Source organism: Diabrotica virgifera, chromosome 9 (assembly GCF_917563875.1).
Source record: "Diabrotica virgifera virgifera chromosome 9, PGI_DIABVI_V3a".
In the NCBI taxonomy this organism is placed as follows: domain Eukaryota; kingdom Metazoa; phylum Arthropoda; class Insecta; order Coleoptera; family Chrysomelidae; genus Diabrotica; species Diabrotica virgifera.
This window is the reverse complement of record NC_065451.1, coordinates 223227651-223244397: the sequence shown is the minus strand read 5'-3', so window position 1 is coordinate 223244397 and position 16747 is coordinate 223227651. Positions and strand designations below refer to the sequence as shown.

Below are 16747 nucleotides of genomic sequence, written 5' to 3'. Positions count from 1 at the left end.
ACTAGATGGACGGATGATATCAAGCGCATCACCACAAATTGGATGCAAGAAGCTCAAGATAGAAATAGGTGGAAATTTTTACGGGAGGCCTACGTTCAGCAGTGGACAAATATAGGCTAGTTGATGATTAAGCAAGTGTTTCGGGAAAAAGTGAAACGATAAATAAATGATTCGACGAAATGGACGGGACATGAACAAACAATGCGGTGATTAGAAAGTGGACATCTTGGTCGAAAACAAAGACGGTTTTAAGATCCTTTCCGGGAAGGTTTTTAATGTGGTATACACATTGTATGAGTTTTAGATGTTAAAGTAGAATGAATGACAGACAGAATAACAAATCAAGATGTTTTGATGAAGATGGGGAAGGAATGCGAAGTCATAAACACCATACAAACGAAAAAACTGAAGTATCTAGGCCACATAATGAGAGGAGAAAAGTACTCCCTGCTAAGACTCATAATCCAAGGAAAAATCCCGTGAAAGAGAAATGTGGGACGTAGGAGGATTTCCTGGTTGCGAAATTTAAGGGAGTGGTATGGGTGCAGTTCAATACAGTTGTTCAGAGCTGCAGCCAACAAAATTAAGAATGCTGTGATGGTAGCCAACCTCAGATAGGAGACGGTACTGCAAGAAGAAGAAAGCTATAGGTGAACACTAACTATACCGTGAACCTCTACTCAGACAAATGAAACAGTTCTCAACAGAACAGAAGCTATTCGTCAACTGACTGATAGTGTAAAATCCAGGAAAATAGCAATTTTGGACATATAATCAGTGGAAGGAAACCAGTATAATATTCTTCGATTAATTATGACGGGAAAAATTGAAAGTCGTAAAGAAATTGGTAGAAAACAAGTCTCGTGGTTGAAGAATGTCAGAGACTGAAATGAAATACGAAGAGTCGAATAACTACGTTCTTGTATAATTATATAGATCACTATTTTCCGACCTAAAGTGGTTCACTTTTAATGTCAATGTCACTTGTAATTTCGTATTTCATACTACACTTTTTCATATGAATCCTCAAATTATTCAAGGAGATATATCCTTTATTACATTTAATACAAAAGTGACACCTCTTACCAGTGTGCGTCATCAAGTGATATCGATAAGAACCAGTGTAAGCAAACCTTTTATTACAATAATTGCAAACATATGGTCTCTCCCCTGTATGGATTCTGGTATGTGACTTCAGCTGAGCTTTACTGGAAAAGCTCTTGTTACAAATGTTACATTCGAATGGTTTGAGGCCTGTATGAATCAGTTCGTGCTTTTTCAGTTGGTTTCTTGTGGAGAAAGTTTTTTCACAAATGTCACAAGATACTGTATAATCAGTACCAAGTTCCTTGTGTTTAGATGAGTAGTGTCGAAGCAACCCGGAGCGGTTTCTGTATTCTTTAGGACAAACTACACATCTGTGCACTTCTTCTTTTATAGTTTTGCTGTGTTTTCGCTTTATATGATCCTTGAGGGTTGTAGACAAAGGATACCTACGATCACACTGTTCGCAACTGAAAGGCTTATCACCCGTGTGCAAATTTTCATGTTCTAAAGCACTTCTTGCTTCTCTGAACGCCTTTTTACATATCTTGCACTTAAATTTCTTTTTTCTAAAAAAGGGTTTTATTAAAAGTACGAATTTATTTATTTGTTTACTTATTGTAGACCTAGAAACTAGAGATTTAAATCTAGAGATTTTCATACATAGAAACTAGACCTATAAACATGTGTCAGAAGATGGTAAGAGACTCGAATTGAATCCTAACGCAACGTCTACTGTAATGATATGCCTTCAGCACCACATCGACAGTTAGAACCGTTGGCGCTCCAACGTTCGCTCAACACGAACCCCACTCATTTCCACTACTTCGAAGCATTCGAGGCCGAAAGCGTACTTAAGGAGGCTATCGAGCGGAGAAGAATCAGTCTTGTAGCAGTCTTGTAGCGACCAGCTCTGGGCTCCCAGGCCAGCCAGTGCAGTGGATTGAACAGGCAGACCTGAGTGGCGAGACTCCGTAGTGAAGAGATTTGCCGCTCGTAATTAAACGGTAGCCGTGGAGTGAACGACTTCCGATCAGAATCGTATGGATGCCCGTATAATTATTAATATTTCGATAGCGTGACTGTTTGTGCCTTACACTGTAGTGAGGTGTAAGGATATTTTCTTTTAATATTAATATTAATTTTATTTTTCTTTTGCAGACGGGGCAATCTTTCTCCGCAACGAGGCAAGATAGAATTACGATTTATTTTATTTTATTTATTTTGAACTGTATATAAATATCCTAAATATATAGGGTGTCCCCGAAAATAGTGCGATCCTTAAAGGTATAGGTAGAAGGCACCATGTAGAGCAAAAAATCGTAACATTTTTTTTTCTAAATTTAACCGTTTGGCCAAAAAACCAAAATACATTTTGGTATGCAAATTGAAATCTGACAACTATGTATACAAAAATCTAAAGTTAGACACAGTCACAATTCAAAATTAGTTGCCCCATGGGCCGTTAGTATTTACATTAAACCCTGTCTTTCTCCTAAACAAACAAACAAATTCTTGTTTTGTTTGATTTTCACACATGGGGTTGTAAAATTTATAATTATTTTGAAGGTGTCTATCTGTCTGACCTATATTTGTCCTGTCAATAACCGAAATCACAAACAGTTCTGGTACAGTGATGCCACATTAGTTAATTTTATGAAAATAAAAGTTCGCTTATATGGCGAACAATGTAATTTTCTTTTTGAAAACGGTTAACTTTATGAAAAAATGGTATAGGAATTTTTTGTTCTACATTGTATATTATATCTATGCCTTAAAGGAACGCACTATTTTCGGGGACACCCTGTATTTACTTTGGTTTTAACCTGTGTTTTACTGAGTCTCCTAAAAAGCTATCCGTCACACTATTAGTCCAAGTAATGAAGCTTAAAATACGACAAAACCTCGCAATTTTTACAGAATGGATCGATTTGCTTGAAAATTTGAGAATAAGTAGTGGACAGTCCAAGGATCAAATGATGCCCAAAGGCGATTTTACCATGGGGGTGGTTGCCACCCCATCTCGGGGGTGGAAATTTTTATTATATTTTGACCGCAAGAGTTGGCAAAAACATTCATTATAAGCAAGAAACGTTCTATACATTTTTTTGATAAAATTGATAGTTTTCGATTTATTCGCTATCGAAAGTGTTATAAAAAATGTTGAATGGGTTGCATATGTGAGTTCATTTTAAACGAAGTAAAGAAACACAGACGTACTCACAATCATTTAATTTACTTCGACGACCGGTTTCGATGTCTACAATATACAGATCATCTTCAGGTCGGCGTCACAAGTGATTAAATGCTACAATTAAAGAAAGCCAGATATAGAACACTGTCTGGTTGTATCGAAATGCTGATAGAAAGCCAAAACTTTGAAAGGTATGTAAATGTTGACATTTCAGAACAACAAACAAATACATACGTATGCATACACATGAGCAAATAGGTACTCATAAGCACACACACGCACACAGATGCCTGTGGTTTATGACTATCTGTTAAATTACATTAAACATTTTTAATTGAATTTTGATCTGCTTACATGCCGTTACAAGGGATGAGTTGTAAGTTCATCAATAACATATTTAAACGTCCAGATTATGCTAGTAGGGTAGCTAGGTGAGGGACTGGGTATGCGGACATGCTTCGTAAGTCAAAACACAGTGAATTGGAATGGATCCTGAAGGCAGATGTGTTATGTGAAACAGAGATAGATGTATTAGCTATGTCAGTTCGTTTGTATCAATGTAGGTGCCTAGCACTAGAAATTCTATTTAATGTAGAGAAATATGGGAAATTAATTAATTTGATGCAGATAGGTCAAGTTAAATTATTGGTTAAACTGGAGATTATTGTAGGTGCTCTGAGAAAGGGATGGTGGTTTGTTTGAGCTATTGTATGATGGTGTATATTCAGAAATAATGAATTAATAATTACAGGGTATAGGCACTTACATTGAGAAATTTAAAATAAATAAATAAATTACCACAATACAAGACACAAAACACATAGGATTTATCACAACTACACAGACAAGACATACAAATGGTTTAAAATTTGGTAAGGAGTAGCACTACATTTGTTGAATTCAATGAAATAATTTGATTTTTTAAACGATCTCAAACTTGTTTTTTTGTGTTTATTTTGAGAGGGAACATTGACTGACATTGACAGTGTTAAGTCAGATCGTTAAAGGCATGCATTGGGGAAATTATTATTACTATTATATTACTATCTTATTATATTTTGTTGTATAATTTTTTTGGGGAAAATTTAGAAAATAAATTTATGTCAGAGACCACGAAATTGTAGATTTTCATCGCCCTCTATATGACCAAAAGTTGTAAATAGGATAATTTTTAGTTAGTTATCAGTTTTTCGCCGAAAGCGAAATCGTTAAGAAGGTGGTTTTTCTTAATGGGTTTTTGAACGGAATTAAAACAATGTGTGCGGTCGGACAATAAGACATTTTATAAATAATTCGTAGAAGGTTAAGCGGTAAACAAAATTATTGAATTTAGAATGTTAGGCTTTTTGTTTAGCATTTTGAAACAACGAGAGTAAATTAATGTCTCCTAGAATTTTAACAAAATGGAAAGTTTTGTATACAAATTAAGTTGGTTAAGAAATGAAAATATGGATGTAGTGGTAGAGAGTATGTTTTGTGATTGGTGGAAAAAGATGGATGGAAGGGATGAGAGTGTTGAGTATGATTTTGAGGAGAAAAAAAAAATGGGCACTGTGTAATGAATATCTGGAGACAGCAGTCAAGTTTTTGAAAAGTGAGAAGTCAGTGTAAAGTGGTGAAATTGGCCTTTGCGAGCAGAATCAAGTAAAGCGAAATCGTTGACCGGTTTGAGAAGTTAATTTTCCTGTGTCCGAGGAAGATTCCTGTTTCTGTCTAGAACGAGTAGCCGATTGGTATCTATATGCACAAGATATCGAGCAAAGAGAAAACTGAGTCGAGAATTCGAGCGAGTCCTGTTTGTTTGTTTTCGTGAAGCAGTTTGGACGAGAGGGACCTTTCGCAACATCCTAAGAGTACGTGTGGGAGAATCCAGGACGACGCAATCCCGGAAAAGAAGTAGAGAAGAAACAAAAAGGTTAGTCACATTTGTGAAACGGAGAGTTTGTTTATATCCAAATCATATTTGCTTAATTTTGTATTAAACAGTTCTATAACATAATCAGTCATTCCAAATTTTAAAGAAGAAATAAGTAATCAATTCAAAAAGAGAAAAGTAAATTTATTAAATTTTGTAAGAATAAATAACGAATTATTTAAATAAATTTTTTTTAAAACAGAGGAGATATCAGAAATAAAGTTTAATTTAGTAGATGAAAAATAGTTGCAACAAATTTAGGTTTTAGCATATTTTTTAAATCCTATGTTTATGGTATATTGGATAAATAAATAATATTTTTAACATTTATATGACATTGAGTGTGCTTAATTTCCCTGTTTTGTCCTGGATGGAGTAAGCAACTAGAGATACCAGAAGCCATAAACCAAAGGTAAAGCATCAAAAATAAAATAGCCCTGAGAATAAAGTTTATCAGAAAATTTAATTTAAATTTGGTTTTGCTTTACATAAGCAGTAATTAAAATAATTGAGTAATTAATTAATTTGAGAATTAGCTCATCAATCTCATAAAAGAGAAAAATACAGAGCTTAACAATTTATTAACCAATTCGTGCGTTTTGGCTCAGTTCAGTCTTCTTACAAAGCCTATTTGATAACGCGTAAACCCAGAAACATGTGTCAGAGGATGGTAAGGGACTCGAATTAAATCGAAACGCTACCGTCTATGTCTATTTTGTTTCAAGTGGTTCACTTTTAATGTCTATTTCACTTTTAATGTTTATTTCACGACACTTTTTCATATGAAACCTCAAATTACTCAAGGATATATATCCTTTATTACAGTTAACACAAAAGTGAGACACCTCACCAGTGTGCAACTTCAAGTGATATCGATATGAACCACCGTGAGCAAAACTTTTGTTACAATAATTACAAACATATGGTTTCTCCCCCGTATGACCTCTCTTATGTGCCTTCAACGAATCGTTTTTGGAAAAGCTCTTGTTACAAATGTTACATTCGTATGGTTTGAAGCCTGTATGAGTCTGTTTGTGTTCCTTCAGTTGGTTTTTTGTGACGCAAGTTTTTCCACAAATGTCACAAGCTACTGTATAATCAACACCAAGTTCTTTGTGGTTGGACGAATAGTGTCGACGTAATCCAGAGAGGTTTTTGTATACTTTCGGACAAACCACACAGGTGTGCACTTTTTCTTTTATAGTTTTGCTGTGTTTTCGCTGTATATGATCCTGGTGGGTTGTAGACAAAGGGTAGCTGAGAGGCTTATCAACTGGGTGCAAATTTTCATGTTCTAAAGCACTTCTTGCATCTCTGTATATGTTACACTGTCTCTTGTATATCATGCATTTAAATTTCTTTTTTCTAAAAAAAGTTTATATTAAAAATACGAATTTATTTATTTGTTTATTTATTTTTGTTATCTATAGGTTTGTTCCAACTCCATACAAAACCGTTCTTGAACGATTACGAGTATGCGCAGTAACGAAAAATGTGTTACTGCGCATAATTATTCGTTATTGCGCATGCGCGTAACGATTCAAGAACAGTTTTGTATCGAGTTGGAACAAACCTATTATAAACGACCTAAGATGCTTTGAAAGCGTACAAAAATCTACCGTCGGGTTTTAAGTAAAAAGCAATAACTCAACAATCTGCAAAAATGTATTTTTATCGGTTCTAACATCAAATTTTGATCATGTGTGTACGAGGCTCGTTCAATTGGAACCCATCTTTGGCCCAGAAAAAAAGATTATATACCCTGCTAAAAGAATTCTTGTGGCTATTGCTCAAAAAATTCTTTTACGACATTTTGTACTTTTTCGTCCGGCTGAAAACGATTACATTTAGTGACCAAAAGATGTGAAAATAGCAAGGTGATAAATCAGGACTATAGGGTGGATGCTCTAACATCTTCCACTTCTTTCGGCTTCGAACAAAACAAGAATGGACAGGGAGATAGAGGAATGAACAACTATTCAGAACAACACAAGGCTGGGTTCAAGTTCAATCAAACATTAAAGATTTGGTATAAAGTACAAACTAATATTGTTTTATTTCATAGACTTTTCTGTTCAACGATGAAGAACAAAGAACCTATAATGCAATGGAATTAAAAATGATAAACGGGAAGACCACAAGTTGAATGTTCCTGCAAACAAGGGAACGATAGGGGTAAAAGAGGAAAGCATATGTAAATTAATGGATGCCCTCTTATGATTATATAGATCATTATTCTCCGACCAACTCAAGTGGTTCACTTTTAATGTCTATTTCACTTGTAATTTCGTATTTTATATGACACTTTTTCATATGAATCTTCAAATTAAGCAAGGAGATATATCCTTTGTTACAGTTAATACAGAAGTGACACCTCTTACCAGTGTGTGTCACCAAATGATAATGATAAGGAGCACTTTGAGAAAACCTTTTGTTACAATAATTGCAGACATATGGTCTCTCCCCTGTATGGATTCTGGCATGTGTCTTCAACTGAACTTGACTGGAAAAGCTCTTGTTACAAATGTTACATTTGTATGGTTTGAGGCCTGTATGAATTAGTTCGTGCCTTTTCAGGCAGTTTCTTCCGCTGAAAGTTTTTCCACAAATGCCACAAGCTACTGAATAATCAACATCAAGTTCCTTGTGTTTGGAGGAGTAGTGTCGAAGCAATCCAGAGCGGTGTCTGTATTCTTTTGTACAAAACACACAGCTGTGCACTTCTTCTTCTGTAATAGTTTTGCTGTGCTTTCGCTTTATATGGTCCTGGAGGGCTATAGACAAAGGATAGCTACGATCACACTGTTCGCATTTGAAAGGCTTATCACCCGTGTGCAAATTTTCATGTTCTAAAGCACTTCTTGCTTCTCTGAACTCCTTGTTACATATATTGCACTTAAATTTCTTTTTTCTAAAAAAAAGTTTTTATTAAAAATACGACTTTTTTAAATGTTGAATAGGTTGCATTTAATTTATGAATTTATTTATTTGTTTAAATTTAAATACTTATTTTTAGACCTAGAAACTAGATCTAGAAACTAACGATTTAGATCTAGAGATTTTTAGAGCTAGAAACTAGACTTAAAAAGATGTGTCAGAGGATCGTAAGGCCGTCCTCACATGGGTCGACGCTCGAAGTAGTCGACTCGATTCCAGTCGCGTATATCTCCTCCCACTAGTCAAATTCCTTCGTTGTGGTATTGAGCTCTGTGAGCGTTTAGGATTGCAAATCTTCTCGTCTTGTACGACTGTTTCCAGTCATGGGGTTAAGTTTATTTTAGAGGTAGAGGTGCTTGCTGCACTCTCTGATTGGACTAGAATATGGTTCGGCTGTATTTTCGTTTTGGAACGAAATTGAAAATGGTTATTCATTTTTAAGTTTATTTTGTTTGCTTCTTCTGTTTTTTGTTGATTTTTGCGCGAGTTTTTTTTTTAAGATCGGTGAATGTTATGTTCGTTGATTATAGTACTAGTAGCTTTGTGGAAATATATTGTTTGTTATATAAATTATGAAAACATTAAGCTTCTGTTTCTAGGTGTTTATTATAAATTCGTTGAGAAAGTAGGAAATTACCCTCAATTGTATTGATTGAGGGTATTTTTATACCCTGATTGTATACAAATTATATTAAAAATGTAACAAAACCGTACTTTTCACAGATCGAAATAGTCGTTTTGGTTGATATATAAAAAATGCGTTATTCCTGGTTGGAAGATATGAGCAAACTGAATCGACTAGTGTTCGGAGAGCAATTCCTTGTGCCGCAGGGTTCGTACAAGACGAGCAAGACGCGCGAACTTCGAGACGTGCCTTAGATCAAATCATGTGCGGACGGCCTAAGAGACTCGAATAGAATCTAAACGCAACAGTCTATGTTTATTTTAAATAGAAAAAGACTGTTTGACTTGTACACACTTCTATATAAATCTAAACGGGAACTGGTGTATGTTTTCAAAAGACTGATAGTGTGTAAATAAATTTATTAAATCAGCTAAGTACTTTCAGCATATTATGCCATCATCAGAGCTATCCTATAAAAAGACTAAGTTGAAAAATCTTATTCATAAAAAATTATAAAGTGAAACTTACGTCTTATAGGTGTAAAAACCTCAAAAGAAGAGAAAACTTCGAACAAACACATTCTTTAGTTTAAAATAAACCCAGGGATATAACCACTGGTTAGGGTAAAAACCCTTAAATGTTTAAAAATTACATTTAATGTGTTTTTTATAAAATGGCTACCATTCTTACAAACAGCTGTTACTGACAATATTCAAAAACGACAGGCTGCTGACGGAAACAATAGTTCCTAGCGACATCTGTGTTTTTAAAATTATTTAAAATTTTTTTTTTTTTTTTTGAAAATGACTAAGTTGTCATATGTAGGTTACTAATTAATGAAATTAATATGAAAACTGAAGTTAAATTTAAATGACAATTGTTAAGTTTAAAGTAAAGTTAAATGTGAAATTAATCAAATTATCAAAGTATTATTAATTATTAAAAAACCAAACAACCAGTCAGTTCTGACCAAATATAGAAGTGAGATAGATGAAAACCAAGGAGAAGCACCGTCGGACAAGCTCAGAGTTCCAAAACTGTTTGAAAACAATATTATTATTAAAAGGCAAATCGAAAATATTTACTTATTGTAATCAATGAAAGAAAATTCAAATATGTTATAAAGTAATGTTCAAAAAACTAGAGCAATTGTTGGGCATGCTGAATATAACAGTATTAAAGAAACTTCTTAAAGATTGGATCAAATTTACAATTTAATTGAACCTGGGTGTTAACACAATTTTGAGGATTTCTTTTTAATTCCCTGCTAATTTCTAAGTCTTCTAATAAATTCATTTTTGTATAGTTGTTAATGGGTATACTATGTAGAATCCTACTATCTCTTTGGGGACTGAAGTTATGTTTAGAAGCATGTAAGTGATTGCCAAAACTAGATTTGTCAATCTTAGACAAATGTTCTTTGATGCGTGTTTCCAAAGGTCGCATAGTTCTCCCCACATAAGTAACAGGGCAGTCTCCACAGGACAATTTGTATATACCACTTTTTGATGTTTTTCCAATTTTATCTTTGGTATGAGAAAAAATAGATTTGATATTTTCCTTACATTTGAATGATAGTTTAAGGTTGGGGATGTTATTTAGGATTTTGGCTATATTATCTGAAGGATAACCTATGTATGATATTGATCTATACATAACTGCTGTAGTGGAATTGTTAAGGACAGAATTGTAAGCTAGGGATCTATTCCTTTTACTCCTTAATTTGTTGAGGATGTTATCAACTAAAGTAGGGGAATAACCATTACTATATGCAAGTTGTTTGATGATATCTAATTCTGAATTGAAATTAGTATCTGATAATGGTAGACTAAGTAAACGATGGATGTAGCAATAAAAGGAAGCCATCTTCTGTTGAAAAGGATGGTTAGAAGATCTAGGGATGGTATGGTCAGTCTGAGTAGGTTTTCTAAAGACTGAAAAAATTAATTTACTGTCCATCCTAGTTAAAGTAAGGTCTAGGAAATTTATAGACTTGTTGGACTCGGTTTCTAGAGTGAAATTTATAGCTGGATGTAAATTGTTGAGCAAATAAAGAATATTTTCAGCATCTGTAGAATTGCCATCTATAATAGCCAATACATCATCAACATACCTGAACCAGTATAAGATTTTTTGGAAAGAGTTTTGGTTCGAAGAATTATTATCAAATATGTTAACCTCGAGGTTGTTAAGAAACAAATCTGCTAGCAAAGGTGATAAAGGATTACCCATTGCCAAGCCTTGTGATTGTCTATAAATAATATCGTTAAAGGTGAAGAAATCTTGCGATAAACAAAATTTAAGTAAATCCAACAAGTGAGGAATTGAAACTCTATTAATATTACTTTTAATAAGTAAATTCTCCACTATGGGAATGGTTTCATCTCTAGGTACATTAGTAAACAAATTACTTACATCAAAAGAAACTAGAAAGAAGTCTCTAGGTAAGTTTAAAACTGACAGCTTATTTACTAAATCGGTAGAATTTTTGACAGAATAAGAAGGTTGTAAAGTTATTGTAGATTGTAAAATGGAATTAATGAATTTAGACAATGTAACAACTGGTGTGTTGTAAAAGCTAACCACTGGTCTCATAGGAACATTCGGTTTGTGAATTTTTGGTAAACCATATAGTCTAGGTATTTGAGGATTTGACAAAATGAAGGTTTTTTCTTTCGTTTTATGTAATTAACAACTATACAAAAATGAATTTATTAGAAGACTTAGAAATTAGCAGGGAATTAAAAAGAAATCCTCAAAATTGTGTTAACACCCAGGTTCAATTAAATTGTAAATTTGATCCAATCTTTAAGAAGTTTCTTTAATACTGTTATATTCAGCATGCCCAACAATTGCTCTAGTTTTTTGAACATTACTTTATAACATATTTGAATTCTCTTTCATTGATTACAATAAGTAAATATTTTCGATTTGCCTTTTAATAATAATATTGTTTTCAAACAGTTTTGGAACTCTGAGCTTGTCCAACGGTGCTTCTCCTTGGTTTTCATCTATCTCACTTCTATATTTGGTCAGAACTGACTGGTTGTTTGGTTTTTTAATAATTAATAATACTTTGATAATTTGATTATTTTCACATTTAACTTTACTTTAAACTTAACAATTGTCATTTAAATTTAACTTCAGTTTTCATATTAATTTCATTAATTAGTAACCTACATATGACAACTTAGTCATTTTCAAAAAAAAAAAAAAAAAAATTTTAAATAATTTTAAAAACACAGATGTCGCTAGGAACTATTGTTTCCGTCAGCAGCCTGTCGTTTTTGAATATTGTCAGTAACAGCTGTTTGTAAGAATGGTAGCCATTTTATAAAAAACACATTAAATGTAATTTTTAAACATTTAAGGGTTTTTACCCTAACCAGTGGTTATATCCCTGGGTTTATTTTAAACTAAAGAATGTGTTTGTTCGAAGTTTTCTCTTCTTTTGAGGTTTTTACACCTATAAGACGTAAGTTTCACTTTATAATTTTTTATGAATAAGATTTTTCAACTTAGTCTTTTTATAGGATAGCTCTGATGATGGCATAATATGCTGAAAGTACTTAGCTGATTTAATAAATTTATTTACACACTATCAGTCTTTTGAAAACATACACCAGTTCCCGTTTAGATTTATATAGAAGTGTGTACAAGTCAAACAGTCTTTTTCTATTCATTATCTACAGTATGGTAGTTGACTTTAGTAAATACCTAAGACTGTCAAAGAAGAGAGAGTTGCTGAACATCGACATTTGGTTCATCCACAAATGCATTAAATTCAAAGTTACACCAACTTTTGCAAAATGTAAGGTACCTTCCACTGCTACTCTTAATTTTAAGTCACAAATAGAAAGGAAATTTCTTCAAAAAGAACTTTGTAAACATCATGCACATTTAGATAAGATTAATGTTCAGCTTAAAATACTTTATGACAACATTGTAAGAGAGGTTCCGTTTGATAATTTCAGAGATTCCATAGCTAATCATTTAGATAATTTAGAGTACATAAAACAGTCTAAATTCAATAGAGTAAATAACAAGCTTCACAATTTGATAAAAAAGAAAAATAATCTCAACAGTAATAGTCAAAACACTAATAGATTGATGGGTTCCTTTAATTTTAGATTTCACAAACGTACAGTTAACTTGTCAACTTGCTCTTTTACTAATAAAGAACTTGATTTTCTGTCCAAAGGTTTAAAATTCTCTACTCTAGTACCTTTTAACAATAAAATGGTTGAGGAATTTTCAGTTGATATTGATACCATTATAGAAAGCTTACCTTTAGACAACATTTCTAAAACTAACTTGAAAAGCAATTGTTTTCTTTCTTTACAAAAAGATCTGATCAAATTTAATAACAATGTTAATAACATTAAAACCAAATGTTTTAAACAACTCCATTTGATTAGACAATTATCCTTCAAACTGAAAAGTAATAACCTCATCATAACTAAAGCTGACAAAGGCAACTGCCTCATCATCATGCATCATAGTGATTATGTTCAGAAAACTGAAGAGTTTTTAAGAAATAACAACTTTGACATTTTAGATAGAAATCCTCTAAATAAATTAATCACTAACCTAAAAAATACCTTATCTAAACATAAAGATTTCCTACAATTACATAAAACGAAAGAAAAAACCTTCATTTTGTCAAATCCTCAAATACCTAGACTATATGGTTTACCAAAAATTCACAAACCGAATGTTCCTATGAGACCAGTGGTTAGCTTTTACAACACACCAGTTGTTACATTGTCTAAATTCATTAATTCCATTTTACAATCTACAATAACTTTACAACCTTCTTATTCTGTCAAAAATTCTACCGATTTAGTAAATAAGCTGTCAGTTTTAAACTTACCTAGAGACTTCTTTCTAGTTTCTTTTGATGTAAGTAATTTGTTTACTAATGTACCTAGAGATGAAACCATTCCTATAGTGGAGAATTTACTTATTAAAAGTAATATTAATAGAGTTTCAATTCCTCACTTGTTGGATTTACTTAAATTTTGTTTATCGCAAGATTTCTTCACCTTTAACGATATTATTTATAGACAATCACAAGGCTTGGCAATGGGTAATCCTTTATCACCTTTGCTAGCAGATTTGTTTCTTAACAACCTCGAGGTTAACATATTTGATAATAATTCTTCGAACCAAAACTCTTTCCAAAAAATCTTATACTGGTTCAGGTATGTTGATGATGTATTGGCTATTATAGATGGCAATTCTACAGATGCTGAAAATATTCTTTATTTGCTCAACAATTTACATCCAGCTATAAATTTCACTCTAGAAACCGAGTCCAACAAGTCTATAAATTTCCTAGACCTTACTTTAACTAGGATGGACAGTAAATTAATTTTTTCAGTCTTTAGAAAACCTACTCAGACTGACCATACCATCCCTAGATCTTCTAACCATCCTTTTCAACAGAAGATGGCTTCCTTTTATTGCTACATCCATCGTTTACTTAGTCTACCATTATCAGATACTAATTTCAATTCAGAATTAGATATTATCAAACAACTTGCATATAGTAATGGTTATTCCCCTACTTTAGTTGATAACATCCTCAACAAATTAAGGAGTAAAAGGAATAGATCCCTAGCTTACAATTCTGTCCTTAACAATTCCACTACAGCAGTTATGTATAGATCAATATCATGCATAGGTTATCCTTCAGATAATATAGCCAAAATCCTAAATAACATCCCCAACCTTAAACTATCATTCAAATGTAAGGAAAATATCAAATCTATTTTTTCTCATACCAAAGATAAAATTGGAAAAACATCAAAAAGTGGTATATACAAATTGTCCTGTGGAGACTGCCCTGTTACTTATGTGGGGAGAACTATGCGACCTTTGGAAACACGCATCAAAGAACATTTGTCTAAGATTGACAAATCTAGTTTTGGCAATCACTTACATGCTTCTAAACATAACTTCAGTCCCCAAAGAGATAGTAGGATTCTACATAGTATACCCATTAACAACTATACAAAAAAGAATTTATTAGAAGACTTAGAAATTAGCAGGGAATTAAAAAGAAATCCTCAAAATTGTGTTAACACCCAGGTTCAATTAAATTGTAAATTTGATCCAATCTTTAAGAAGTTTCTTTAATACTGTTATATTCAGCATGCCCAACAATTGCTCTAGTTTTTTGAACATTACTTTATAACATATTTGAATTTTCTTTCATTGATTACAATAAGTAACTATTTTCGATTTGCCTTTTAATAATAATATTGTTTTCAAACAGTTTTGGAACTCTGAGCTTGTCCAACGGTGCTTCTCCTTGGTTTTCATCTATCTCACTTCTATATTTGGTCAGAACTGACTGGTTGTTTGGTTTTTTAATAATTAATAATACTTTGATAATTTGATTATTTTCACATTTAACTTTACTTTAAACTTAACAATTGTCATTTAAATTTAACTTCAGTTTTCATATTAATTTCATTAATTAGTAACCTACATATGACAACTTAGTCATTTTCAAAAAAAAAAAAAATTTAAATAATTTTAAAAACACAGATGTCGCTAGGAACTATTGTTTCCGTCAGCAGCCTGTCGTTTTTGAATATTGTCAGTAACAGCTGTTTGTAAGAATGGTAGCCATTTTATAAAAAACACATTAAATGTAATTTTTAAACATTTAAGGGTTTTTACCCTAACCAGTGGTTATATCCCTGGGTTTATTTTAAACTAAAGAATGTGTTTGTTCGAAGTTTTCTCTTCTTTTGAGGTTTTTACACCTATAAGACGTAAGTTTCACTTTATAATTTTTTATGAATAAGATTTTCAACTTAGTCTTTTTATAGGATAGCTCTGATGATGGCATAATATGCTGAAAGTACTTAGCTGATTTAATAAATTTATTTACACACTATCAGTCTTTTGAAAACATACACCAGTTCCCGTTTAGATTTATGTTTATTTTGTTTCACGTTCTTACTTGACGGAGAGTACAAGATGATGGTGATTTAGATGGGTAAACTGTTGATGCATTAGTGGAATAGAAATATTCCGAGCATCGCTCTTAGTGGCATGATTACACTTGGGTGTGCAGTTTACCTTAATCGTTATCGACACTCACTTCATCTTTACTCGTTAGAGGTCGTTAAAGGCATGCGCTGGTATACTATTTTAATATATTTACCAAAGAATCGGCGCGCTTTGGTTCAGTTCAGTCTACTTACAGGTTTCTCTGATGACGGGAAAATTTAGAAACACGTGTCAGAGGATGGTAAGAGACTCGAACTGAATCGAAACGCAATCGTATCTGTTTATTCTGTTTCAAGTGGTTCACTTTTAATGTCTATTTCACTTTTAATGTTAATTTCACGACAGTTTTTCATATGAAACCTCAAATTATTCAAGGATATATATCCTTTGTTACAATGAAGACAAAAGTGAGACATCTCACCAGTGTGTGTCTTCAAGTGATATCGATATGAACTACCGTGAGCAAACCTTTTGTCACAATAATTACAAACATATGGTTTCTCCCCCGTATGACCTCTTTTATGTGCCTTCAACGAATCGTTTTTGGAAAAGCTCTTGTTACAAATGTTACATTTGTATGGTTTGAAGCCTGTATGAGTCTGTTTGTGTTCCTTCAGTTGGTATTTTGTGACGCAAGTTTTTCCACAAATGTCACAAGCTACTGTATAATCAACACCAAGTTCTTTGTGGTTGGACGAATAGTGTCGATGCAATCCAGAGAGGTTTTTGTATACTTTCGGACAAACCACACAGGTGTGCACTTTTTCTTTTATAGTTTTGCTGTGTTTTCGCTGTATATGGTCCTGGAGGGTTGTAGACAAAGAGTAGCTGAAAGGCTTATCAACTGGGTGCAAATTTTCATGTTCTAAAGCACTTCTTGCATCTCTGTATATGTTACAGTGTCTTTTGTATATCATGCACTTAAATTTCTTTTTTCTAAAAAAAGTTTATATTAAAAATACGAATTTATTTATTTGTTTACTTATTTTTGTTATCTGTTATGTGA

The 16747-nt window shown here is 32.7% G+C and overlaps 1 protein-coding gene across 1 annotated transcript in view; it reads right to left on the bottom strand.

Moving 5' to 3' along the window:
• Window positions 1-16747, bottom strand: part of LOC114325017 (uncharacterized) — a 78876-nt gene that overhangs the window by 7845 nt on the left and 54284 nt on the right. The window contains exons 10-12 of the mRNA XM_050660901.1: window positions 16210-16677; window positions 7723-8064; window positions 1134-1613 (exon numbers count right to left, since the gene is read on the bottom strand). Of these exons, the coding sequence (XP_050516858.1) occupies window positions 1134-1613; window positions 7723-8064; window positions 16210-16677 (1290 nt within the window). The remainder of the gene's footprint in view (window positions 1-1133; window positions 1614-7722; window positions 8065-16209; window positions 16678-16747) is intronic.